Below are 27,919 nucleotides of genomic sequence, written 5' to 3' on the forward strand. Positions count from 1 at the left end.
AGATGTGGCTCTATCACTATGAAGCAGGTCTTCTAATCCTCTAATCATTCTCATGGCTCTTCTCTGAATCTTTTTTCCAATTTATTAACATCCTGCTTGAATGGTGGGCCTCAGAACTGTGCATAGTATTCGAGCAGCAGTCACACTAGTGCCAAATACAAAGGTAAAGTAGTCTCTCTACTCCTCGGTATTTCCCAGTTTATGCATCTCAGGATTGCATTCGCTCTTTTGGCCACAGTGTCACTCTTGGAGCTCATGTTCAGCTGATTATCCAGCACACCCCCCAAATCTTTTTCAAACACTGCTTCCCAGGATAGAGTTCCCCATCCTGAGTATCTGTGTTTCCAGCTGTATACATTTCCCTTGACCCATATTAAAATACATATTGTTTGCTTGCACCCAGTTTTCAAGTGATCTAGATCTCTATAGTGTGTTAATTTCTCCCCCCCCCCCGCCTCCCTCCATGTGTCTAAAAAATAGAACGGGAACAATCGTTCGTTCTTCTTTTCCCAGGCTGCAGGGTAAATAGTTGGATTCATTTAGAGGGTGGTTTGTGTGCTGGCTTGTTTGTCCGTGTTTGTATTAGAAGTCAGGGAAGGACACTGCATTCTTAATTTTTTGGTGCAAATTCCTCCAGGCGTGGTGTATGGATCTCTCTAGCCAAGATAGCCTCATAGCATGGGACACAATCTCTAGGTAGTGCGCAGAGGGAAGATGGATTCTTTTTTACAGCATGTCTGTTTGGGCATCAGTACTGTGAAGTAATCTGAAGGCACATGCCCTTGGTAGTGGGGAATGTTACAGAGGAGACAGGTTTTTCAAAGGATTTATGTTTTCCTATGACCATCACCTTAGTCTTGATTAAGTGTTAGCCAGCGGCTCATCTTCCAGGGGCTGATTTTAGCTAGGCACTGAGAGAGCTATGAGATGGTTCTGTTTTTATTTAACGTAAAGGAGAGAGCGAGCTGGGTGTTAAGCTGTGAACTGCTGGAATTTCAGCCTCTGTTGTCTCACCGTCGGTCCCAATAACTTCCATATAAATGTTGAATAGTAACATGGGGAGAGAACTGGGGCTACTCAGATATGGGGTTTGAAGGAACAGTTCCCTATAATGACACTCCCAGTGACTTATTTTTCAAACGCATCCCAGAGAAATGCTAACTCTGTGCACACAGACACACACGGTGACAAATCATTCCCTCTAATTATGATGCTTACAAGTAGCTCAGATTTTGCCTTGGCAGGACTGTTTTTTCAGTGAGATTTGAGCACACTCAACCACTGATGCCTAAAAATCCCAAACCGTATAAAGTCCATGGGGGTCTTGTAAAAATATAGAGTCTGGAATATCTGATGCTTTAGACAAAATGCAGATTTTCAATTCTTATCCCCATTTTATAGGTGGAAAGTAAGTCTCAAAGTTACACAGCAAGTTGGTGAAAGAACTGGGATTTGAACCCAGGAATCCTGACTCCTGGTCCTTTGCTCTAACCAGGAGACACATTCCCTTCACAAGCAGTAAAGCATGGGTGTTCATAAGACAGAGTGATATGGAAATACCTGTCTGGTGTTAGTCACATAGCAAGGGTGATGAATGGCGATGTAAGTATGGAAAAACCTCAGAGTCTCACAGAGAGAAGAGGCAAATGGCTGATTAATTTCACTTTGAACACTTCTGTTTCTATGGGACCCTCTCTGTCACTCCCACACCACATACAAACAGTTCAGTGTGACTTTGCTGCTGAAAAACATTTGCAGAACTTCTGCATTTATCATCTCCAGATGTTGTGCACATAGGAATTTTTGCTACCACAGTGGGGCGCTGTCCTTCTATGCTGTTGCTCTAGCTAGCGTAGTGACTGCATGATGAGACACAATGGTGGTCTTTCCTAGAAGTTAGGCTAGCTCATTTTTGCCCCCATGCAGCTTGTATTACCAAGTCCTTCCCTGTTTGAACAACTGAGCAGTTTGGAGGACTCTTTTGTAATTGTTTTGGGGTAAAGTTTTGAAGGCAGCTAACTGATCTGCTGTAGCAATACTTTGCTGTGTGACCTTGGATGAGTGATTTAAATTCCTCCTTCCATTTCTTCATTTGTAAAATGGGGATAATAACACTGACCTGCTTCGCAAAGGGTTGTGACTGTGATGTTGTGAAGGCCACAAGTATAACTGGATTAAAAAAAGAATGAGATAAGTTCATGGAAGAAAGGTCCATCAATGGCTATTAGCCAGAGTTGTCGGGGACACAACCCCATGCTCTGGGTGTCCCTAAACCTCCAACTGCAAAAATATGGGACCGGGTGACACGGGATGGATCCCTGTTCTGTTCATTCCATCTGAAGACAGGATACTGAGCTAAATGGACCACTGATCTGACCCAATATGGCTGCCTGATATTGTTAATCATTAATTGCTGGCTATAGGGTGCCAGAAGGTCCGGGTTTAGAAGGAGCTACTGAAGGGCACAGTGTTATCACTTTACTATTAATATTAGATTATTTCCCAGAATTTTTTTTAAATGATTCCATTGATACAGTCTGTGATTATTAGCACTCTGATTGCTTTGCCCTTTAGGACACTGGCGAATCCTTAGAGGATCTGACTTTCAGCGGGGTCTTCTCCTGGGGCAAACATGTGCTCACTTTGGTGCACTAACACGCTGGGTAGTTGCTACCTTTCATAGCTTCTCTTAGGAAAGAACACTCCCATGGCGAAGGACTCTGAAAAACTGGGCCAACTCCTCTCCTGGCAGAAGGACACAGTGTAGTGCAAGCAGTGCCAAGCTATTAACCCCACTCTCAGCTGACACTTGGCAGATGATGCAGTGACTGGATGAATGTTTGTTTTAAATACACGCATGCTCCTGAGGCTGGTTCATGTGGGCCTTGTCTGCACTAGAAAAATTATTATCCCTATTCTAGCAATTGCCATCAGTGCTGCAAGGACCGAGTGCAGCATTTCTCAAAAGCGGCCACAACAGCCTCCAAAGCATGGGTGGAGATTGGAAGAAAGGCATGGGGGACATTGCATCTCACCCTTCCCCCAACTGCATATGTTGATACTGGGGAGCACAGTTTAAAGGTTCATCTTCCCCCACCCCCAGTCTACCCTCCTGGAAAGCAGTAGCCCCTCCCTGCAGTACCCAGCTGTTGCTTCTAAATTGCTGTTACCAAGGGAAGTGAGAGGCGCCACCTTGGTGTTTGTGCTGGTGCTGCCAGCAGGGAGTGGCGCCCTGCACCGTGCAGCCTCCTGGGGGGCTCCAGACAGCACCTCTGGAGACGCTTGGGGCCGCTGTGTACGGCACTGGAAGTGGCTCATCAGTGGAGGTCGCTGTGGCGTTAGATCGCTTGGGCGCTCCCCGGGGCAGCTCCCCTGCTGCCGCCCAGCTGGGGCATGGGGAACCTGGGACTCTGCTGGCAGGCAGAGAGTTCCCGACCCACCTTCCCCGGGGCAGGCTCTCGCTGAAGGGCCATGGGAGGTAGGGACAGAGATGGGTTGACCCTTGGACATGTCTATTTATTTGTGATTTCCTAAAGTTAATTAGGTATTTCAGGAGCAGCCACGAGCAGGAGTTGGTGGCCACACTCTGAGACCACCAAATATTGTGTCATGAGAACCCCTGCACTAGTGGTAGCAATGGTATAAGCACTAGTATAGACAGCTTGGGGGGTGGGGAGAATCTTACCACTGTGTTGTCATTGTTTTGAATAGGTTGTCCTGACAGAGCAGTGGTAACCCCTGAGCTCCGTCTACACTAACAGCTTAGCACCAGTGCAGCTTTCCATTGCTGGCTGTTGCTGTAACGATGATGCTGTTTTTTTCTACCGTAGATGCACTCCTGCTGGCAGCACTAGCTGGCTGGGGAGACTGACACTGCTTGATGATAAAGAAGAATTCAGATTTGGGGTATAGCTCAAGTCTAATTTAACAGCAGACTTTCAGCTTGATAGGGATGAGTTTTTTGTAAGCTAATGTATTTGCATTGCAGTGAACTAAAGCTATTAGCCTTTAATTAGAACAGGAGGTTTCTTCTTTACCTTTCTAGAGATCACAGAAATCCAATGCATTTCTCAAGCTGTGAGCCAGAAATCAAACATTCATCACATAATTGCAGTAACTATGTGCTAATACTTTCCATTAAATATGATTTATGAATTCTACAAGCGCATAATAGGAAAATACATAAATTCCATTCCAAAGTTTGCAAAAATTCCCACGTTCCAGTTTGATTTGATGGCTCAGATGTCACCAGAACCATGCTGCTCTATGTGAAGAGTTTATACAAAGGTTAAAAAAAAAAAAAAAAAAAGTCTCAAAATTTGGTGAAAACATATTTACGCTGTATCTGAACTTCTCTGCCTGTGTGATTATTAATGAACAGTGTGGTTTCCATTTCAACAGGGATCTCTCCACGTTTTGGGCCTCATCAAAGGAGACAGCATTGCCTAAGGATTAAGGCACAGGTATTGGACTTGAGATGTGGGTTCAATTCTTGCCTCTGTTGATCATTTCCTGAGTGACTGCGAGCAAGTCACATCCCTTCTTTGTGTACTGTGCTTTAGTTTCATCCATGGAGATTATGCTCCTGACCTCCTTTGTAAGGCACTATAAGACCTGCTGATGAAGATAGCAAAATAAGAACAGGTTCTTTCATAGCAATTTGCTTCCCTCCAGTTCTAAAAGCAAGGTGTCAAGACATGGAAGAATATATAAATGTTAGCATAGGTTCATACTAGTAAGAGGGGCAAAAAACGAGCAGACCATAAGTCCAGCTACTTGTGAAGGCTGGTTATTGTTTCCTGAGAGAGACTATCCAATCTTAAATGGATATTTCACTTGATCTAAGCCAGTATGGACCCCTCTATACTTAGGCCTCAAGGAATGTATATAGTGGAATTTGAACATTTTTAGGTCCTTTCAGTTAACCGTTTTTTCTCCACGGTCTGTGTGCAAGAGGTAAGAGTGGAACCATTATCTTAAGTTAATGTGGTTCTTCTGAATCCGTGTATGTCAGATACTCCCCTGCTGTATAGTTTGATGACAGCATAACATGACCTGCTATTATATGAAATGATGAGAGTGAATAATCATTGTAATTCTGGCTCAAAACTGATCTAATAAAACTGTCCTTAAGGGATTTATATTTTTATCTCTGCTGTAGTGTATTTCACACAGAAGTTCCACATCTCGAAAGAAGTTATGGCAAGTTAATCATGCAAATTGGGCTGAGTCAACCCGATGAACACTTACAGGTTTAAAGAACAAGGATACTGGAGGTGACCTTTGCTGCAGCTCGCCAATAAGGGCACCTAACTCACAACCCTGATACTGCTTCCCTCAGATGTCAACATTTTTTAAGAGCTGAAGTTCTGCCAGTCTTGCACTATGGAGCTCGCAGAGAGGAGTGTGGATTCTATCTTAAAGGATATTTTCAGAAAAGCAGCACTGTAGGTAATTTTCCCTTACATTTCTTTGTATGTTCAGCTCAGTTTTCATTTTCACCCAGCTGAAAATGCCAAAGGCCAATGTATATTTACATATTATTACCCTCAGTCCAGCTCGCAACTTTTATTTGATCCTCCTGCATGGATAGGGCAGCCCATAGCTCCTACCCAGGCACAACTTTCAACTCATGTCCACCATTGTTCTAGCCAGTTCTTCCCTTCATCTAAACATTCGACCCTAAGGCCAAAATTTCGGAGGCTCTCCCAAACTTCCTTCCTCACCGTTACAGCTCTCTGTCCTTCAGCCCCATATAATCTAGTCCTCCAAGGTATAAAAAGACACATCCCTGCTCTTCCTAGCATGAATGAGACTTGCTAGACTGGCTTGAGAATCCAGCAATTTCTTACATGCAGTCAGGACCAGTTCTGGTTGGCAAATTGCCATGAATCACCTTTCCAAAGAACTCTCCAGTTCCCACTCCAATCTTGTCTGTTAATTAAACATTGTGTTCAGCAGGGGCCTGATTCTCTGTAACCCTGAAACCTTGTGTAGTCACGCCAGTGCAAAATGGGTATAAAATGCTTCCCATTTGCTCTGGTAATATTGTACACCCCCTTTGTTCTGGTGTCAATGACTGCTCAATGAGCAGGGTAGTGGAGGATTGGGCCCTCCAGTGACTGGTTTTGGCTGGGTCCTGTTGGTAGTCCTATAAAAGGAGTTTGCTTTCTTGTTCTCTAGCTTGAGGCCATTCAGTCTGGGAAGCTTGTGCTATACCTGTGGTGACCATCCTTCCATTGCATAGCAACTCTTTGCATATTTGAGCCTGTGGTGCTGCTGACCCTAATCCCGGTTCAGGCCTTTCATGTCCACAGCCCAGGCCCTGTGGAACTGTGCATGTTGCCAATGGCTGTGGCACATCCCCCTGAAGTAAAGGGTGAAGATTAGACTTTTTGTTCTAATCCTACTAATAGATAGTAACCAGGATAATGGGTTCTTTTGTACTGCTTTCCAGCTTTAAAGTGCTGTACTGATATTAGCTAATTAATCCTCAAAGCAGCCCTGTGAGGAAGGCAAGTATGTGTTTCTATTATGTGCACTTTTAGCTTTGTTTTGGAAATAAAATCAGACTGGGCCTTTACATAGACATAAGGGAATGAATTTAACCCATCACGGGCTGCCTATGTTCATTGTATCAGGGCAACTGCCACAGGTTTTTTGGTTAGTTTTGGCATGTCTTTATAAACCTCAGGTATTTGTGACACAGCACAGAGTAAATCAAGCATTCCAAGTGTCTTCCAGGTTTTTATAACTGCCCAGCTTGTGTGTGCATATTCCTTTCCTCCCACTCTCATCCTAACAATTACATAGCTCCATTTACCAGGCTCAGATCTAATGCAGCTATGGCTCAAGGTATCCATGACCTTTGGATCTAAAACTATGACGTTTTAGTGCCTGAGCTGAACAACCTGGGGTCCAGAGTTCAAACACTGTAGCAGACTCATAAACCTCTGTACGTGTATGTGAACACTTTGTTTTGACTGCATGACTTCAAACCTTTTCAACCCAGCCAAGCTAAGTTATTCCTGAAACTCCATTCTCCACAATCTTTCCTTCCTCTTCTGGTCAGACTGGCAGGCATGTCATAGACACATGCTAATTTACATGCCACTTCTGTGGTGTTAATATTCCAGCACACATGCTACTGTATGTAAAATGTGACACACCCTGTCCAAAACAATCAAACTACAAGGACATTGCAACATATTTGATGTTATGGGAAATGTCTTTCCTGTAAGAGAGGAAAACCCACCCATTGCTTTTGTGCCTGCTCTTCCTCCCTGAAAGTTTCCCATTGTACAAGCTTGTAATTAAACAAATGATAGGAAAAATTGACTTCACTATGTCAGTCACCTGAGACCTCTTATATAATGTCCTCCAGCTGGATCGCAGAGTCAGCCTACAAATAAGAATTATATTCAACACCTTTATGGCTTGTTTTAAATAGAGAAGTCCTTTACCCGGATGTTTCCATGACATCTGAATGCAAACAGTCGTGTAGTTCAAGACTACAAAACTCATATGAGTGTCTCAAGCCCAGATACAATGAACATGACATTGAGAGGCCATAGTTGTATTATTCTTTGCTTATATGAGTCCAAGGAGAGGTTTATCTTAAAGTGAGGTGCTCCCTGGGTCATGTGATCATTGATATGTTCTTTGTATTTTCTCTGAGTAAATCAGCATCCTTAAATCTTTTCACAATGTATGAGAGCTAACTACTGATAGCTACAATGCCCCAAATATCTGCTTTTACCAAACTATGTTCTTGCTGCCTCTCCATGAATGGACAGTGCTAGTGAACCCTCTGATCACACAAATGTTTACAATGCAAGGTTCATTCAGTTTTAAGGTAGACATGGTCTGCCATTCACATGGTACTTTAGGAAATCATGAATATTCCACACTCCAGAATACATGGAAAGAGTTGTGGATGCCCAGCTCCAGGAAAATACAGCCTTTAAAAACTAGAGGCAGAGAGATTTGAGGTGGTAGTGGGGGAGAAAGGGAAAGTTCAAATATTGCAGGAGGGAGAAACAGCCTGACAGGACTACAGTTAAGGTTTCCAGATGAGACTATTGATTTTGGGTGTCCTGATTTTAGGCTCCCAATTTGAGAAACCTTAAATGGGCTTGATTTTCAGAAGGTGTTAAGCTGTCTGAAAATCAGCCCTTCAAATGTGTCTGGAGATGGACACCTAAAATCATGAATCACTTTTGAAAATCTTGGCCTCCTATTTAAGTCCTAGAATGTAATATAGAACCCAGCAATGGATCTGGGAAGGAAGCTCTTCTGTGTTTAATATTCAGTGTGTGGGTATCACTCAAGTTTTATAAAATATAAAATTCCTGGGGCATCATAGTATGTTTCTTTAAGACTTTGACCTGAAACAAGAATAGCCGTTTTGCCTGAAGACATAACAGGTGTGATGACGCCTGTTTTACCCTGTTACAGAGAGGTAAGGACCAGGATGTGACAGCAGTGAGACCCAGTATGCTAAGACCATGCAATAGAAGGTAGTAGATTTTAAGCAGGGATAGGCCATTTTCTGTTTCCTCATTAGCAATACCCTCATGACAGAAAAACCAAAGCCCTCTGCTCTCTCAAGCAGCAGTACTAGGCATTTCTGCTGGGTTTTTCACTTTATTGACACATTGTGCCATGATAGAATAAAAATCAATGTAAACCAAAGCTATGATGTCACTCCACGTGAAACTGTTTTAATGGCTGTTACTACAGTTTTATATGAACATTCGTGACATCAGAGATTACACTTCAAATAGATGAGTGGGCAGGGCAGCTTTAGTCAGGCACCACCCTTGGTAAATACTTACACTTTTTGCACCCAGATTGTAATGCCTCATAGAGGCCCCGGGCCTGCATCCTGCAATCTGATCTATACGGTGGACTCCTGGTCTTGTGCGAAGTTTTGGTGACGGTGCATCTCTGTAGCTCCATTGCAAAGCCAGTGTTGTAGTTACACGATTGCTCCCAGCCTTACTACCACCAGCAGAATAGCACTGTGGGAATTTACTCCAGAAAAGGCCTTCTGCAGACAAGGCCACACATGATAAAGGCTTCCTTTGCGGCCCTACCTGCCACAGGAGACGTTCTACTTAAGTCCATTGTTTTGAACTGGCTATAAACTTCCTTGCCATTGGAGTGAAGTTTGGCCTTAGAGACTGTTTGGGCTATCTGGAATTTGCTGCAGAATGACTGAGTATTCAGAATGGGTGTATCTGGGGTATTTATTGTTCCAGTATGATCCTGGGCCTGCCAGCCTGCATCTACAGCAGAAAACTGTCACTTCCACTGGCGCTGCGGCAGCCAAGTCAGTGCAAGCTACACCAGCATGCTGCTTCTGCCCACAGCACTCACTGCGTAAGTTTCCAGGCTTGTGGATGGTTGCCCCAATCTCCCAATGCCTGGTACAGCTCTCTGGAGCAGTATTTAATGCCTGTGGTATATTGTGTATGTTGCACATTTTTATTTTGATTTATCTGGATGCATCACATAATACTGCACAATGAAGGAGGGCTTTGCACTTAAAAATATTATAGTGGCCAATTACCAGCTGCTCCTTGAGCTGCTGCCAGACTGACGTGGCACCAGGGGACACAGGCGCTGTCATGAGCCCCACCATTTAGTGTATGGGTGCTCAAGTTGTTAAGGAGCTTGATTTCATTACTTCTGTCCATTTATTTATGTGGCAAACTTTGAACAGAACCCAGATCTAACATCCAATCTAACGCTTTAACCACAAAACCAAAGGATCTTCAGCTGCTAATGGAAGATACATAGGCGCATTTGTTTTACCTTGGATGTAACTCTTCTGATAACAGGGATGTGCGTAGTTCTTTCTTGTTACACTGTCAGGAAGATAAGAGGCCTGCCCACCCCTGAGCTAACATTTTCCTTTTTCAAAGCCTGTCTGTGTAAGTGGTCACACCAAAACATTTTGAAATTTTTTTTCAGGGTAAAAATATAAAAGCAAAACATGGTGTGATGAAATAACTATAACAGGAGTTAAAATATATTTAGTTCAGAGAAGAAAAAGGATTTGGCTGTCTTGGAGGATGTGTGCTTTTGAGCTTCCCCACAGTGAGTTACAAAGTGAGCTTTAGCAGTGGGATGAAAGCCAAGTGTTGAATAAAATTACTGTACTGCAGAGTATGCAGCTTATTCATGAGTCCAAGAAAAGGCACCAAATTGTAATAATCTTTGAAAGAACAAACGTCTGATGTCTGGTCCTGTTTTGCCCTCCCCTAGAAATTAGTATTGGATGGAAAATCTTAGTCCTCTTGAGAAAGAAGCACATAATTTATTTTGACTAGAAGTTGCAAAGTAAACACAAGTTCCGTAAACTAGTGGCAGAAGTGCACAAGCTGCGGCTTTGGCAGCCTGGCTGGGACAGCCTGCTCACAAGAGTCAACTATTTCCACATCGCAAGAGCAGCTGAACGCTCACAATTACTGCTGGCTTAATGGGAGCTATGGCTGCTCACTGTCATTCAAGCTCTGGGATTGTTTGCACCGGCAGTTTCTACTGGAGACCTTATTTTCAGAGCCCTGTGACATTGGTTATACTTTTTAAAATTCATTTTACTTTATGGGAATGTGTTGTTTTGTTTCAGCCTGCCCCTGCGGGGTGGAAGCCCTTGGGTGTGGGGGTTGCAGACAGGGCTTAATTTGTAATGAAAGTGGAGCTGGGGCTCAAGCAATGATTTAACTTTTATCACTGATGTGGCAAGCCCAGAGGTGCTGAGGCTATGAATGGCCAAGCCTACAAGTGCCAGGGCTCAGTCTTGGCCCAAATTAAGCACTGGTTGCAGAGCAAGCCTGTCCTAAACTCAGCCCACAGCTGCAGCTTTTGTCCTGTGGAGCTTGGCTGCCAGCTCTGGGCACTGTGACCTGGTGCATAGGGTGCAGTGCTGGCTCAGCTTTGGCCCAGCCACCTCTCCATCATGCTGGGAGCATGACCCGGCTGTGGCATACATTTTTTGTTGTTTTGCATTAGCAAAAAACACAGAGCACTATTAATGTCTCTTCACTTCCTGTCCTAAGCTGTTGCATGCTCTTGATTCCCTCTGAAAGAAGTGGCAGCTTCAGGGTGGGGAGTGGGGGCGAATACCCAGCATACAAACCAGAGCCTTTTCAGGCACTTCTGTTTGCAGCGTGCTCTCAGCTATATCACCAAACTGTGCACACGAGCATATTTGACCATGCTTCTTGTACTCAAAAGTGGTTCATTGGCAGCGTGAAGGTAGCTCTTGGGAGGTCTCTAGGTAACTCAGGTCCTAGCAGTTTGGTATAATCTGACTTGATGCAGCCTTGCTTAACTCCTTCCACACCCATCCTAACACCTGAAAACTGCAGTCTGAGATTGGGTTTAAGTGAACACTCTTCTTGCCACTGCTGAACCGTCTGTGGTTGGCTTGGGCCGGGTGAAGCAGAATTAATAGTATGTAAGGGTCAGTGCATCAGCTGCTAAAGGATGGTCTCTTGCTTTTGGACAAAATATTCCCCAGTGCTAATTAGCCCTTCTGAAGACTGCTCTAGCTTGCACCAACTGCCAGTGGGAGCCAGGGTTTGCTGGGTTGTCCACTTGCTGTGGGGGTTCAGGAGGGTATAGCATGGATATGGCACCTGAGGCCCCTCCATGCTTAGGAAGTCCTTGCAAGGTCAGCTAAGCTGGCTTTAGGGCAGATTCCTGCTGATGAGAGAGATGCAAAGCTGCTCTAATTCAGTGGAGCAGCTGCCTTACTTGGCTGAGGCCATCTGAAACCAAGCTGCTACGGGTGGCTGCTTTTTGGTTATTGCTGGTGCAGACTATAATGTGAAATGATGATTTGCACTGTTCCCTTAACTAGTATTCCAAGCCGGCTGTGTAAGTTTGGAAATGTTGCACTAGTCATCCACATCAGACAGCCCCACTTAGTGTAGTGCAAGCAAGTCATCTGCATCTTTGCTGAGGAAAGCCCCAGGCATGGAATAGCTGGGGTGCTGCAGGACAATTGTGAGGCAGGAGGGAAAAGTTAGCACAGAGCCACTCTAGAGCATGAGCAGAATATTATTTTTACAGCAACGGGCACTGAGGAATCATCATACGTATTCAGCACTCAGGTCCCAGTTGCAGGGGAATTTGCTGTGGGTTCATGTACAAAACATACAAGAGCTTCTGGTGAATATGAGAGCAAATTTGGCTTTAGCAAGTTTGTTTTTCTTTACATATTAAAGAACCAAAACTTAGACCAAAGAGTCAGACAAGCAGAACCAATATTTTTAGGATGAGCCTTAAGGCTCAGTATAGATTGGCCCTCTATGCTATATTTGCCTTCTCAGTTCCCTGTTTAAAATAAATAAATAAAAATCTCACACAATGAAAGACTGGCTCTGCAGCAGCAAAGAGCCAATGTTGAATGGCATGCCAGATCTCCGACTTGGCTACTCAAATACCCATTCTCCAGCACTGATCTCAGTGGGGTGCCCTCACATGCCTGTAAGCTGCTCCCAGTTACACATAGTGGGTGTTGTCCAGGCAATACCCTCTAGAATCTAGAAGCCTAGAACGTGTCTTTAATTTACTGCAGCTCTTTAGAGCCTTTCATTTCACTTCACTCAGATCGGTCACTCTTACCTTTCATTCTGCTGCCTTTGCAGCAGGCTGCTACACTAGTTGCTTTGTTCACTTCATAGATTGCTATTGACTTTGGATGGCTGAGGCCGCGGTTTTCAACATTCCATGAACCTTAGCTCTGTTTTCCTGTCATTTTGCCTGGAAAGCCTCCAACACATTTAGTAGGTCATGTGCCCCAGAGCTGACATTTCTTTGCATTGCTCAGCAAATGGAATGTTTCTCTTATGCTTTCAAAAGCTTCGGGGACACCCCTTACCCTGCTGCAGCAAAAAGAAAGGTTACCCCCTCCACTGTCCACCAGAAAAGCAGCTCATTCTCATGCCAAAAACATCTCCCAACTCTCTCAATGGTTGGATGCCAATTAGTCACTCAGTCTCCACTTCACTTGGCTTGTGACTCCCCCCCCCCCCCTTCCTTGCTCCAGTGTCTACTGAAACAGGCATGAACCTCTCTGAGTGCCCAGACTTCACTCCCCTGTTTACTTCCTGGCCCCGGTACCCTCTCTTGCCTGACAACCCTTCTACCTGCAGCTCTGCACCTCTCCTATAGCTTGTCTTTCTGGTTCTGCAACTCTTGCACCCACTTTAGTGTAGGTGTTGTCAGCTGGCTCTAGTCCTCCATGCTTTAGTTCACAGTTTGTGTGTGGAGCTGGCTGTCACCATTCCAACATCATGTATGCTGTGCAGTGCTCTTCCGAAAGCACTGCCGGGGGGGTCAGTTGCCTAGCTGCAGAACTCAACATCTGGCAACGCTTCCCCAAAACTGCTGCAAAATGGGGCATTTGCGCTGGAGTTGGAGGGGCAGGAACCCCCTCAACAAGAGTAGTGTCACTGCATAGCAGCTACGAGCAAGTGCTGCAGGAAGATTTCCCCCAAAACACAAACCTGGATACTTTCTCCCTCAAGGTCAGTATCTGTGATTGACATAGGCCCTCGCAATGTTCAGTTGTCATGCAATTAACACACAAAACCTGCACATTGCCACTCTCCCCTCTTTAAAATTCCATAATCAAGCCAGCAGTAGGATTTATTTAATTCCAAAACAGGAAGCTCTCTCTCAATGGAGCAGTCATAGGATCAGGCCAAAACAAAAACAAAATGAACAAACAGCTAGTCACGTTAAAAATCCAGGTGGTATTGTATTAGTACAAACCCTGCTGTAAAGCCTGTGTGTTCACAGGGCTGGGAGCCAGGAATCACCAGGCACTGGACACCCACCCTTTCTGTGGTCTTGGCCAAGTCACAACTAGCTGGTCAGACAATTAAAAGAAACAAACGTTTTATGAAATTTCCTGCCCAGCAATGGCTGCAATCTTCTCTGCTTGTAATACTTACCCAAATAAGTGCAGAGCTAGGGCTAGTCAGCCTGAACAGCCTCCTCCTTGCTGCCACTAGTTTAGATCCACTGGTGGTAGTGATTATGGGAGACCCATTGTGAGCATGCCTCCTGGTGTTTTGTGCATTATGTATCTGAAACTCTCGTCTACATTAATGTGTCCACCGATGGTGGTGAATCAGTGTTAGCAGCAGTGAGAAATTTTGTAGAAAAAAGCCAAAAAAGGCCTAGCATAGATAAGCACTCAGAGCATGTATAGAGCTCTCAAATGCAAAGTATATTTCAACCCCAGAATCTTGTTTAGATTCACAGAAATATTAGTGACTGAGACACTAAATCATCAGCCCTTTCCTTAGTGTCTGTTTATTTTCTACCCACTAACTTTTATTCTCACCAGCCTCGTGAGAGGTGACGGGATGGGACAGGGAAGGGCAGAATAGGTGGGTTGTTGCAGCACTCCAGAAAAGGGCATGCACTGCAGTACACATTTTACAAGCAGCTGGGTTCTAGGTCAGTTCATTGCTGCAGTTTAGAGAGGGAACTTTTCTGAATCGAAGATGTCTGTTAAGTATAAGCCCCTTTCACCACAGAGTAAATCAGTCCATACAGTGATTAGGTCCCATTAACTGCAGCACATGTCTATATATGGGAGGAGGGAAAGCTGATCTCAGAGGGGAAAAAAAATAAAAAAACTGGAATCTCTTTCTGGAGTCAGTTATTAAGGACTGAGCTGAAGGCACTGGGAGTTTCGCCTGATAAGGGCATACATCAGGCCTTACGTTAGGGAAGGTTGGGGCTTCTGTTCTGGGCTTTTGTATTTGATATTTGTAATTACTTATTTTTGTTAAGGTCCTATTTTGTTTATGAAGCCTATACTCACTTGTGGGAGGGAGGCTTTATAAATGCACTTCCCACTGTTCATAATTATGAACTAGAATTTGAAGAGGGATGGAAAAAATAGGACTCAATGTTCTTTAGTACTCTAAAAACCAGAAACACGTGTTTTGGTCATGAGGTTTGCTGGCGCTTTCTGCACTATCTCCTCCCCCACCAGAAAACACCACTTCAATTACTGCAGGGGATAGCAAGAGTCTTGGGAAAACTTAGTCTGCAGAGAACGAATGGAATAAAGAGAAAGGAAGCCACAGACTTGGATATTTTTCAGTAATATTCACTTTCAAGTAGTAAATAGAAAACCCAAATGTTCAGTACATAACGGAAGAGTTGCTGCTGAATTCACCCTAGACTGGATGTGTTTAGATCAAAGCATATGACCCAATGCTTGTTTTTTTTTTGTTAAATAACAGCACATTTACTTTGTCACTTTTTTTCCCCTCCTCGGCCATATCTTTATTGACAATCAGTTGAATAATATGAACTGGCTGGACATTGGCACTATATAAAAAAGGAAAAAATAAAATCCATGAGAATAATTACTTTGAACTAATAAAAAACCCAACCTGGTCATTTGGCATGCAATTCAGTGTTGAGATAGACTGGAGTATGGTAAAGTAAAATTTATGTTGAAAATTACTTTTAACTAAATTCCTGCTCAAGAGTATAAAATACACAAAATAGGTAGCAACTGAGCTTTTGTTGTACAGTTATTTGCTGCAATACAATTGCTGTTGTCTAATTTTCACTGATGGTAAATGGTTTTAGTTACACATGATATGATGAAAGGCTATTTGAATAGACGGTCTTTCTTACTTGAGATTAACTTTAAGTCAAAGTCTAATTAAGCATATAATTTTATGCCCTGAACCTGAAAACACTCACATGTGCATAACTCTGAAGTCAGCAGGACTGTTCACGCCTGAAGTTAGGCAACATACATTTACAGCAAAGGGTTGGGGCCTTAATGAGCAAGCGAGTCATTGGGCATTGAGCATGTTCACCACCTCATAGAATCTGACCTTAGCTTTGACCATCCACCCCTCCCTTCACCACCTCTTGCACTAGCTCTACCACCCTGTGCTATATCACCCACCAGGCTGGGGTTCTTACATCCCTGGGGCAGTGGAATAGAAATCTGGCTGGGTTACTGATTTTGAGACCTGGAAATATACATGTGAGGGGCAGGAGTGGGGTGATTCTGCTGAGTTGAGCCAGCCTCTTCTTTTTCACCTCACCCCCAATATAAACCTTAACTCTCCCGTTACCTTCTGTCATCACAATGGCTGTTCTCTGGCTGGGAGGGAGGACTTCTCCAGTGCTGTGCTAATGATGCTCATGAGAAGTCAGCAGGTTTCACCTCAGAGCTACACAAGACTTCCCTGTTCCTGAGATCACCATTTCCCCAGGGCTCCCAGCTTCAGGCAGCTTGGGAAGCAAAAGGCAGTCAAAGTCTAACCCAGGGCTCCTGCTGGTTATTTTTCAGTATCTTGCCATACTGAGGTCAAAGGGCATTAGCCCAGGTTTCCATGTACTTCAGATTTCTAGTTCTATCATTTTATATGTATTTAGTGCTTATGACACATCCCAGCCTTGGAGGAGAAGTCCCCTCTTCCCTACAGAGGAAGTACAGCACAGGCAGTAGCAGCACAAGCTACCCCATCAATGGGCCTCTACTATCAACAAAAGGGTCCACCCCCAGGTGAGTAGCATATTTGAGACAATAACAATAATACTTAGCTCTTGTACAGAGATCAGTAGATCTCAAAGCTCTTAGCAAAAAATGTCATTAGCCCCATTTTACAAATAGGGAAACTGAGTCACAGAGAGGGGAAGTGACTTGCCCATGGTCACCCAACAGGCCAATGGCAGAGCAGGGAACACAACCTTGGTTTACTGGTTCCCAGTCCAGTGCTCTGCCCACTATACCACACAGTCTTGATGTAGGCCATGCCCTGCGAGAATAATATGACACAATACTAGTTCTCTTAAGTCACTAGAGACTGACTTCATCAGGAAAACACATGAAAGTAAACAAGATAAAGAGGGGCTAAATTTCACCCTCTAATGTACGCTCACCACTGAAAACACTGAGGGTTATGCATGGATCAGAAGTCAGAATTTGGCTCCTCAGGCTTTAAGCCAAGGGTAAGAAGGTCAACTATGGAAAGACGACCAAGATACTTCTGAGGCATAAAACTCTGCGTCTCCCGGCCACCGTTCCACTTTGTCATCATCAGATTTATCACTGTCTTCACCACTAGATGGTTCATAACCAGTCATGGAAGAGTCAATGTGCTCTGGCTGCCTCAGGTCAACTTCTGCTTCCTTCTTCTTTTCTGCCATCAACTGCCTGTAGCACAGGCTACAGACCCTCAGCGGCTTGGGGGACAGGCGCGGCATCAGGAACCTCTGTCTGGAGCAGTCCCCACACACAACGAAGCCACACTTCCGACAGTGGTGTCTGCGAGTGAGCGTGGAGAACTTGGTCTGTGTGCAGCGCATGCAGATATCAGTGGCCTTGTCGGGTATCCAAGGGGCAGCATGCTCCGTGGAGGGCTGCCTCCCTGTCTTTGTCAGCAGATGCCTAATGCATTCTTCAAGGTGACTGAGCCATTCTTTCCTTTCTGTGAGGGAGGCTGCAGAAACGACAAAGGACTTCTTTGAAGTTTTAATCATCCATCGATTCTTCATTTGTAAGGTATCCGGCAGCATCTCTAAGGTGACATCTTCGAGAGGTATGATGTGCTGGGAGTTGTACTTCCTTTTGTTTATTACTATGCTCCCATACACAAGGATGTCATTGAAAAGAAAGAATACCCGAGGCTTGGGCTTCTTGCGGCATTCTTTGGTCAAAATTCCTTCACCCAAAAGGACTCTTCCTGGCACAGCTAAGGGTTGTCCAGATGCCCCAAAGCAGTTTTCCACGGAAGCAATGCGTTGGCTGTTAATTTCAGTGTTAACCAGATGGTCCACCATCTCCTTCATTCACCCTAGAGCAGCAGGGGAGGAAATAAAGTTATAAAACTGTGTTCAGCAAACAATTGCATCAATCCTTGTTTCCAAACTGAACAGCAAATTTAAACAGCAGTAAGTAGCTTTTCAAAGAGCCAGGAGATGAGTTTAAGTTTTCTGGTTGGCACTACCCAGCAATAACTTATCAAAGCACTCTTCAAAATAAAAAGTAAAACCCACTGAAGTCTCTTATATATTTTGTAGCAGGCTGATATTGCCCATCTCAAGAATCAGAATTCAGTTACCCAACCCTCTTATATCACACACTGGATAAGGTATAAAACTGCCTACTGTGGACACAGTTATACCAGAATAAAATAAAGTGCTTATACCAGTGTAGCTTATTCCCATTCATAGATTCCAAAGCCAAAAGGGCGCGGTGGCCGTAAGAGCCCCTCAATGCCCACTGGCAAAGGGTTCACAGCCCATGTGACAGCGACTTGTATCAAGCCTGACAAACTCACCACGCTTAGCTCATTGCTCTCATGATACTTATCTGTAAAGAATGTTGTGTAAGACATCAAAGGAAAGCCAGTGACACACTGGTCATTAATATCATTGTGCAATGTATGTGTTAACACTCTATAGCAAATCATGGATACTTACTGATTTTGTTTTAAAGTCCGTAACAAAGCAAAGGGAAAAAAAAACAAACAGGTTTTCTTCCAGATAATTCTTTTCCTTCGTCTCCCTTCTTTAATGTAAATTGCATTCCTGGTGTGCAACATCAGCTGAGCCAACAGGCTGCAGTGTATTCGCTCTCTTTGAGACAGCAGACTTGGTAATTTCTGTTACTGTCCAGGGACAGGACCTGGATACTGCAAAGGGGGTTTGGGAACTGGGAGCACCACGTGCTCCCTGCTAGGCAAAATAAGGGTAGGGAGAGTCCTAAGGAGTTTGCTTGGCTGGCTGGGAGTTGTCAATGGTTTAGCACCAACAAAGCCTTCTTTTCTAACATCCAATCTTCATTTTTAAATGGTCAGTGCTGGAGAATCCACCATGACCCTAGGTACATTGTTCCAATGGTTATTACTCTCACTGTTTAAAAAAAGAAAAAAAAAAGTTCTGCTTATTTGCAGTCTGAATTTGTCTAGCTTCAACGTCCAGCCAGTGGATTGTGTTATATCTTTCTCTGTTAGACTGAAGAGCTGATTATTAAATGTGTTCCTCATGTAGGTGCTAATGGACTGTAATCAATTCACCTCTTAACCTTCTCTTCGTTAAGCTAAACAGACTGAGCTGCTTGAGTCTATTATTATAAGGCAGGTTTTCTAATCCTCTGATCCTTCTCATGGCTCTTCTCTGAACCCTGACTCAGATCAGTGACCTTTCCTCTTCATTATTTACCACGTCCCCCAATTCTTGTGTCCTGTTCAAACTTTATCTGTGATGATTTTGTTTTCTTCCAGGTCATTGATAAAAATGCTAAATAGCATAGGGCCAATAACCTATCCCTGCGGGACCCCACTGGAAACACACCAGCTAGAGAATCAGTCCCCATTCATTTAAAATTACATGTTGAGACCAACCAGTTGGACAGGGTTTAATCCATTTAATGTGCATCATGTTTAGTGCTTTGTTGTTGTTTTTAAAAATCAAAATGCCGTATGGTACTAAGTCAAAAACACCTTACGGAGTTCTAAGTATATTACAGCAACACTGTTACCTTCGCCAGCCAAACTTGTAATCTCATCAAAATAAGATAAAATTAGTTTGACTAGATCTATTTTCCATAAACCCAGATTGATCTGAATTAATTGCATTACTGTCCTTCAATTCCTTACTAATAGAATCCCATATCAAGCTGCTCCATTATCTTGCCCGGCATCAATGTCAGACTGACAAGCCTATAATTACCCTGTTTTTATCCTCCTCAAAAATTGGCACAACGATAGTTTTTCTAATTTCCAAGTGCTCTGGCTTATTGAAAAATCAACATTAATGGTCCATTGAGCTCCTCAGCCAGTTCTTTTAAAACTCTTGGATACAAGTTTTCTGGATCTGCTGTTTAAAAATGTCTAGCTTTGGTAGCTTCTGATGAGCATCCCCCAGAGATACTAGTGGAAGGGAAAGAGTGTTATCATCACTATATGATGACACTGCATCAAGCTTCCCCCCCCCAAAATGCGCAACAGAAATATTTACTGAAGAAGAGGAATTAGCTATACTGCTCTAAGGCACCTTGATACTGGCAAAACTGCATCCACAGTAGGTGTTGTGCCAGGATAACTATATTGGTGTTTAAAAAAAACCACACCCCTAACCAACAATTATACTGTGTGGAGATCAGTCCATAGAAGTCAATACAATCTTACAATGCCTTTCCTTTTTCTTTTTTAAAATGTCGCTCATGAAAGGTGCTTGACAGACAGGCATAAAAACTAGAGCTCTGTACAGCAGGGCTGGCTCTGGCACTGCGCCCATCACTGCACAGGGTTGCCTTTGCAGGTGTGTCCATACTAGCCATTTTTTTTAACCTGTTATTAGCAACTGGGACTGGAGCTACTGGAGCCAACTTTCCAATGTGCAAGGGGGTGCTCACTGCTCAACCCCTGGCTCTGCCACAGGCCCCACCCCCACTCCACTCCTTCCCCTGAACCTGCAGTGCCCCCTCCCCAGGCTCCTGCACACCAAGAAACAGCTGATTGGGAGGTGCAGGGAGGGAGCAGGAGGCAGGGCTGCCAGTGGGCAGAAGGCAGGGGAGTTTATGGGGCTGCTGACATATTACTGTGACTCTTTGGCAACGTACATTGCTAAATTCTGGCTCCTCCTCAGGCTCAGGTTGGCCACTCCTGCTCCAGGAATTGAAATGAAACAATTAATTGAATTCAAGGATACCACTCACCACCCAAATGTTAAAAGCTCTGATCACTGCAAACCCAGCCTGGAACCAAACCAGAATTCCAGAAGTGGAAGGCTGCGTGCTCTGTTATCAATTCTCTGAGCTAGCACCTGGGATCCTCCTCTTATTAGAGTCACCCTAAACAACCCAGCCCCCCAAACAACCCGGCCCATGCAACCCAAACCCTGCATTTATCACACCAAGTGCTCCTTTTGTTATTTGTTTCCAGTTACAAGACATGTCATTCTGAAAACTTTCCGAGTAGTATTAAAGGAACTAGATCACAGCATACTCATTCCTCCCTTACCTCCACAGCACTGCTCTCCTGTTCAACACTTTTTTTTATTTTAAAAGTACCAGGTTAAGTGACGTGAAAGTCCCTAATTGGGGGTCAATTAAATACTTTCACGCTCATGACATAAAATCTTCCTCCACTTACACATTTAAAATGCTGTTTATGTTACTGGTATTGGCCCCAAGACTCTGTGTCTAGGTGTAATAATCTACAAGAAACTTTGTAAGAAACTGAATCATTTCCTTTTAGACAGCGGCAGCTCAGAGTTCACAGGATGTGCACAGGTCCTTGTTTCTGTTAACATCTCTTATAACGGCTAATATATAACCACGCGTTATCTCAAAAATGTAGGTTTCAAAAGATCTAAAAGCCACACGGTGCTTAGACTTCTTGGTGTCACTGATGGATAACTACATAGAGAAAATTCTAGACAGACCATTTACATTCACAGAGCGTTTTTCATCTCAACACACCGTTTCCGGGTAGTGATAGGGAAAACACAACCACCTCCAGAGTAGTAGCTTAAACGTCATACAGTGACACTAAGCAGTTTCTAAAAGCAGCAGCAGCCAGTTAAAATTACTGGAGATAATGAATTAAGTTCCCCAGTTTAGACTGTGGCCAGGGGGCTACTATTAATAACCATATAGTTTACAGGAAGCTTAGGGCCAAGTTTTCAAAACAGCTCAGCTCCCACTTAGGAACCTAGATGAAGTGGCCATATTTTCCAAGCACCCACCAGTTGTCATGAAGTAAAATGGGCACTCTTGGGTGCTGAATCTGGCTGACCACAGATGATCAGGACCATGTCTTGAGCAGACATGTAAATACAGTGTCTTCAGCAGCAAGATGCCCCAAATGCCATACTGGGCATTGTCTCTGTATGGATTCAGAGGGAAAGCCAACATTTCTTCTGGAGCACCTGTGTCTTCCTTGGCAATCTTTCTTCCTAACAAATGATGGAACCATAATAGCTACCTTTTGCATGTTGTTGGGATCATGTCCCACACAGGCATGAGGAGGCAAATGCAAGCTATGAGCAACCAAAAAAGGACACACCCATGACCTCCCTTGAATTTGGAGAAGGCTCTAATGACCCTCTGACTCACTTCTGTTGGAATGTACGGTATTTCTTCAAGGCTTTGAGACAGAGTAGATTTGATGGATTTGCACTGCATTACGCACATCTATTCATCGATGTGGTCAAAATCCAATTGCAACCTCTACCATACGCTGATGAATGAGGGAAAGTAACACAAAAATAGCAGAGATTTTATTCACTCTTCCTCTAAAGGTCACAGGAAAAATCTGTCTGTCGTTGGAAAATTTCTCTGAAAATTAAAATATTAGCAGACCACGACTTCTACTCTGTGAAGTACAAACCAAGGAAAAAGAAACAGCAATAATTGTGTCAGGGATGTTTAATGGGATACAAATGCCTCCAGGCCCATCCTACTAAGAACACAGCTGAAACTCCGCATCCATCTACTCCACCCCCACATAACACAGCTGTGCATCCAGTCTCATATCAGATTGTTGTTAGAGGCAGCCTTTCCTAGTTATTTCAAGGTGGTGCCCATGAGCGGTATCAGAATGGGACTTACATGCACCTTATGCCAGAAGGCTCAAGGGAGCAACAAGATCTACATTTTCTGAAGTAATGTTCTAGTGACTTTTCCCTTGAAATAAAAATATTTTGAATGTTGCATTATGGGAATAACTGTCTTCCCTCTATGTTGGGGAGAGTGGAGAGACAGATTCGGTGTCACCACTTAGCTGGTCGGAGCAGATGAGACTCCTCCAGCTGGAGGCAGTTTTCCTGCAGGCCTGGCAAAGCCAGGATTTAACTTCTGCACTTCCCATTACAACGAGTCTACAACCTGCAAACATTTTTCTCCCTCCTGCCTACACAGACATTGCAAAATAAATGGATGAAAGGTTTGAACAGAAGAATGATTGTGCACGGAGGGTACAGCACGGCCCTCGAATAACGCCATGTACACCAATTTTCCAGATCTGGAGTCTTGCCTACTTTTGGACACGTACAAGAAAACCTTAGGAGAGGAGCTTTGAGCACAAAGGAGATAAGGAAGGCAACGATACACAGCCAAAAGAGAAATAACAGACGAGAGACTGAAACAAGGGCAGATTGGTGTGGGGGAATTCAGGGTGTAAGAAAATACTGCAGATAATTTTGGGATAATCAGTGCAGAACTGAAAAGGTTTTACACAGACTCTTGATCCTGCTTATGGCAATCTCACTATATAGTAGTACAAGAGCTTGACTCCTGGGTTCTATTCCCAGCTCTGCTACTGACTCACCATGTGATCACCTCCTCTCTTTCCCACGTTACTTATCTGTACAATGGGTAAAATAAGCCTTAGCTCTCACAGAGGAGCTCTGTGAGACTATTAGGGTATAAAGTGCTTTAAGAAGGGTTGAGTAGGTGTAGTGTGTTTAGCATCTAAAGGTGGAGCAGGGTTCAGGACAATGCCCTGGTGAGAATTCCACCATGCCCCCTTCTTTCCCAGATGTTGACGGGTTAGTTGGCTTCTCATTAGGCACTGGTACTGGACAGTGGAATTACAACCTTCCACATTAGTCTGTGATTTTTAGGGTAATCCTCTATTTTAGAAGAATAGTAAAGTTTCGTAGTGAGTGGGAGTGACTGGATAGTCAGGAAAGAGAGAGAGGGAGAATTCTATATACTTCCTACACTTCTAAATAAACTGACAACATAATCCCAGATTAAGGATATGCCGCCAAAAGACACAAGGTAAAATTTTCATAAGCACCTTGCTGCAAGTCAGTGGGACTTAGGCTTCTAAATCATTTAGGACAATTTTTAACTATCATGCTTATTTTGGCTCTTAGGCACAGAACACTTGCAAATTTTGTTACACCAGAACAATGGGACAAACAGACTGGGTATAAACACCCTTTCCACTCTCAAATGAGAGAGAAACTAAGGGAACTACTTGTCTAGTGGCATACTTGGATCTGGAGATTATATTCTTGTACCCCAGTACCCTAACCTGTTACTTTTTTTGAAAGTAGAACCATGAATTACCCAAGGAAAGAAAAAAAAATCCTCCAAACCATTGCTTGTTAGTATGTTGCCAGTATGGGGTCAGATGGGCAAAAGTTTTATTACACATTCCTGCTATCCCATGATCCCACTCATGGATTTCTGCCTCTATGGTAAAATTTGCTCTGATTTAATCAGTTCAAAAAGATAAGAAAAGTTCACTTCCCACCTTATTCCCCAAGGAATAAATGGCTTATTAAAGTGAGTGTGTACTTCTCAGATAAACTGTAAGTTACCATCAGGCTGCAAAACGAATTTTACTTTAATAACACTGTGATTCATTTAAAATGTTATTTAGTTTTCTGTACAAATGGAAGGCACTGCATGAATTTAGGGATTTTTTTTTTAAAACTGGTAAATAAAACAGACTTCTGGGAATATGCAATATTGTATTTTTTTCCTCCCATCAATGAAGTGAGATACCATAATTTAGGAATAAAGTAATAAGCAAATTAAAAACTCGGTCCTGATCCAGACTATTAATTTGGGAAAATGTTATTTTTGTTCTGCTTCTATCAAAGTTTGTTACAATGGCTCAGAGGAATCATATTAGTTATTAAAATAAATGCTACGGAGTGAATTAAATCACTACAGTGTATCTACCGATAACCAGTAAAATGTGGACATATATATACCTACGCACACAGGTGCCAGCTGTGATGGCGGGTTTGTGTAATATGGTCACCAGCCCATCAACTCGTTACAAATAGCCAAAGACTACAAACTCTCTCTGGTTACAGAACAGGGCCCAATTCAGCCTGCTGCAACTGATGGGAATAGCCATGAGAGAAGTAGTACATACACACAGATTTGTAGGAGGAAGGAAAGGAAAGAAACGGAATGAAGCCACAGCCAAAGCAAGAGCCGTGTAGTACGTGGGGATGGTCGCATACTATTCTAGTTTCCCTGGCATTTGACAAACACCGTTTTTGTGGTATTCAACTTGCTCTATAGCTAGTTCATATATTATTAGTTAATGAATACACTGAACTCTTTGTTTCCACTGTTCGATCATTTGGAGTAATAAGTTATATATTAAAAAATTAAATAGTTGATTAACAACATGACAATTAAACACAGTGCACAGCTGTTTCAGTCCTTTAAACTGAAAGGGAGCATGGCTTTGGGGAATGCTGCCTGAGGAACAGTATGCAGCACAGGTATTTTTCACCCTGGTGAAAAATGTTGAGCACATTTTTCAAGGCTATATATACACAAATGACTTATGCAATCTTTAAGTGTTAACCACAGAGGCCTGGTGGGTTTCCTATGGAGAAGTAGAAGCATCAGGAGTGGCACCTCCCCTCTGTGCTGTAACAGCTGTGAGTGGAGTCCATGAGAGTAACCACACATCCACTGTCCATTCAGAAACCTCCAAGTCATAATTGATATCCTTCCAATAAAAGAGACCTGGGGATGTTTCCCTCTAGAACCCTTCAACAGAGCACCAGCTGGAATCAGGCCATCTTGGCCTGTGATCTTGTAACTAGCTAATACGACTTCAGCCAATGAAGGTATAAGTACCTTCACAGGGAGAAAATACTGGGGACTAAAGGACTCTATCTTAGTGGAGAAAGAAATATCAAGAGTGAATGGCTGGAACATAAAGCCAGACAAGTTCACATAAGAAATAAGGCATGTTTTTAACAGTGAGGTGATCAACTGCTAGATTAGAACAAAGCATGAAGGGGTAGGGGTGGCGTCTCTCTCCATTTCTTGAAATCTTCAAATCAAGCCTGGATCCATTTCTGGAAGATACACGTTAGTCAGACACAAGTTATTGGGCTCAATACAGGAGTAACTAGGTAAAGTTCTATGGCCATGTGGTACATAGGAGATCAGACTAGACAATCTAATGGCCCCTTCTGGCCTTAAAAATCTAATCAGTTCTTTGAGGTGTCTTCTCTATGTAACACCAAGGTGCTGCAGGAAGTGTTGCTAGTAACCAGTAGTTGGCACTCTTCTCTTTCATCTTGGTATTAAACAAATGCCCCAAGATGGTATTACAAACCACCAAGTTGCTAGAGGTGCACACTTTGCAAGAGTAGAGAAATGCAGGGGCATAACTGCTCATGAAAAAGTAATGTTAATTGTTGACACAGATCAGTTGTTCATGAATACAAATAGAAAGGTGGAGTCTATGTGCATGAACAAATACACAGTTTGCTTGTGTAAACCCAGCAACTGTGCTGGGAAATGAAGCACACAGCTGTTTTTGAAAAAACTAAATCAGAATATATCTCTAGATGCTGCAATTAAACAGTTTCCTGATTTCACATCAAAGCATTTCAAACTATATTGGTTCAGTTATAATACTGATTTCCTGAGTTGCACATAGACTCTGCTCTCCCAGCACCTGAAAGCTGTCTATGCAGGTCACAATACCACATAAAATGCATGATGCATAATTCCTTAAATGGCAAAAAGTTTCAAAATTTGCAATCGATATTGAAACATGGTCATGTATTTTAGAGGGACTAAGCCTATTTTTCCAAAAGAAAAAAAAAAAACAAAAAAAGATAGTAAATACTTAGCATATATATAGCTCGTTAATCCAGGATCTTAAAGTGCCTTACAAACATGGGAATTAGGTGAGTATTACTATACCATTTTACAGATGAGTACATTACTGCTAATCATATACATTAAGAAAAGAGATTAGAAACAGTGCAATCACATTACAGAGGAGTTATAGAAGGATTATTATACAGTTATTATGATTCAGTATTGGTAAAGCACCAACAACATGCTCAGTGTTGTAGAAGACACAAATACAAAAGAGTTTACAGTCTAAAGGATAGCGAGAAGAAACAAAGAAAGTCATAGGACTAAATCATATCCTGAAGGATTCTTGAGCATTGATTGTTCTGAATTTTCTCTGCTAAACAGTGTTTAAAATGTGCTCTGTGCTTCAGATTACTGGATCTTATGACTAATGGGTTCAGTAGTAAACATTCACGTTTGTAGGACACAGATTTCCAAACATGTTGCTCAATCCAAACATTTCTAAACTGACTCAGGGGAAGGGTGACACTGGACTGGGAAGATTTCTGCATAGCTTTGTACCAAGCTCTGAGGGCCCAGTCCTGTCACCCTCACTCACAACGAGCAGTAGCAAGCAGTCTCACTGCCTTCAGCTGAACTTTTTTGTGGTGCAGGGTGTAACACTGAATCACAGAGAGTGTGAGCAAGACCCATCGCTGTACATTGGGGATAATACTACTTACCTACCTCACCAGGTTGTGAGACAAAAATGTATCAACGTTTACAAGGTGCTCAGATTCTCGGGTGACTGGGACAAGAGAAGTACCTGTATAAATAGACCCGATCCCACTCCCAGTGGGAGCTAGTGAGTACAACCATGTCAGCCACGCAGCTCCACGGACTTAACCCCTGGTAGCTATTTCCCACTATCTAAGCGCTGGGCGCTCCCAGGTGAAATGCAGCCCAGGCGCGGCTCTGCCAGGGACATGTGAAAGTCAGCTGGGGTGCGGTAAAGTTCCTGCTGTTTGTGACTCAGCGCCGGGGGGGGGGGGGGGGGGCGAGACGGGCTGGGGTCCTGCCGCCGGCAGCGAACGCCTCTCCCCCTGCACACGGTCCGGGGCTGAAGCCACCCGCCCCTGCAAGTTTTACCTTGTGCTTTTCCCAGCCGGATCCCCTGCCTCTCCACCCGTCCCGCGGCCGCCAGGGGCTTCGCGGACTCCACAGATCCCCGCTCCCGGGCGCGGCCGGTGCCACTGCGCCTCGGCTGCCCAGCCCTGGAACGCACCGCAACATTCCTCGCCGCTGCTGCGGAGGAGGGGAAGGCGC

At 43.6% G+C, this 27,919-nt stretch overlaps 1 protein-coding gene and 1 long non-coding RNA gene across 3 annotated transcripts; one reads left to right on the plus strand and one right to left on the minus strand.

Annotated features, from left to right (window-relative positions):
- The first annotated feature begins 86 nt into the window (after positions 1 to 86).
- Positions 87 to 16,519, plus strand: LOC127034372 (uncharacterized). The gene is made up of 3 exons (XR_007769366.1): positions 87 to 163; positions 5,162 to 5,451; positions 16,441 to 16,519. It is a non-coding gene; the product is annotated as an uncharacterized LOC127034372 (long non-coding RNA).
- On the minus strand, positions 15,125 to 27,917 carry PLEKHF1 (pleckstrin homology and FYVE domain containing 1). Of its 2 annotated transcripts, XR_007769358.1 has the most exons (3): positions 27,743 to 27,917; positions 16,948 to 17,861; positions 15,125 to 15,369 (listed from the first exon to the last, which is right to left on the minus strand). XR_007769358.1 is itself a non-coding variant. In XM_050923110.1 (2 exons), exon 2 carries the CDS (start codon positions 17,854 to 17,856, stop codon positions 17,026 to 17,028), a length of 831 nt encoding a protein of 276 aa, XP_050779067.1. In that variant the 5' UTR covers positions 17,857 to 17,861; positions 27,743 to 27,917; the 3' UTR covers positions 15,125 to 17,025. The 2 variants fall into 2 exon arrangements, 1 of the variants encoding a protein (XP_050779067.1); XM_050923110.1 differs by having other exon boundaries at positions 15,125 to 17,861.
- Between the last annotated feature and the right edge of the window lie 2 nt (positions 27,918 to 27,919).

The sequence above is a fragment of the Gopherus flavomarginatus genome, chromosome 14 (genome assembly GCF_025201925.1).
Source record: "Gopherus flavomarginatus isolate rGopFla2 chromosome 14, rGopFla2.mat.asm, whole genome shotgun sequence".
Classification (NCBI taxonomy): domain Eukaryota; kingdom Metazoa; phylum Chordata; order Testudines; family Testudinidae; genus Gopherus; species Gopherus flavomarginatus.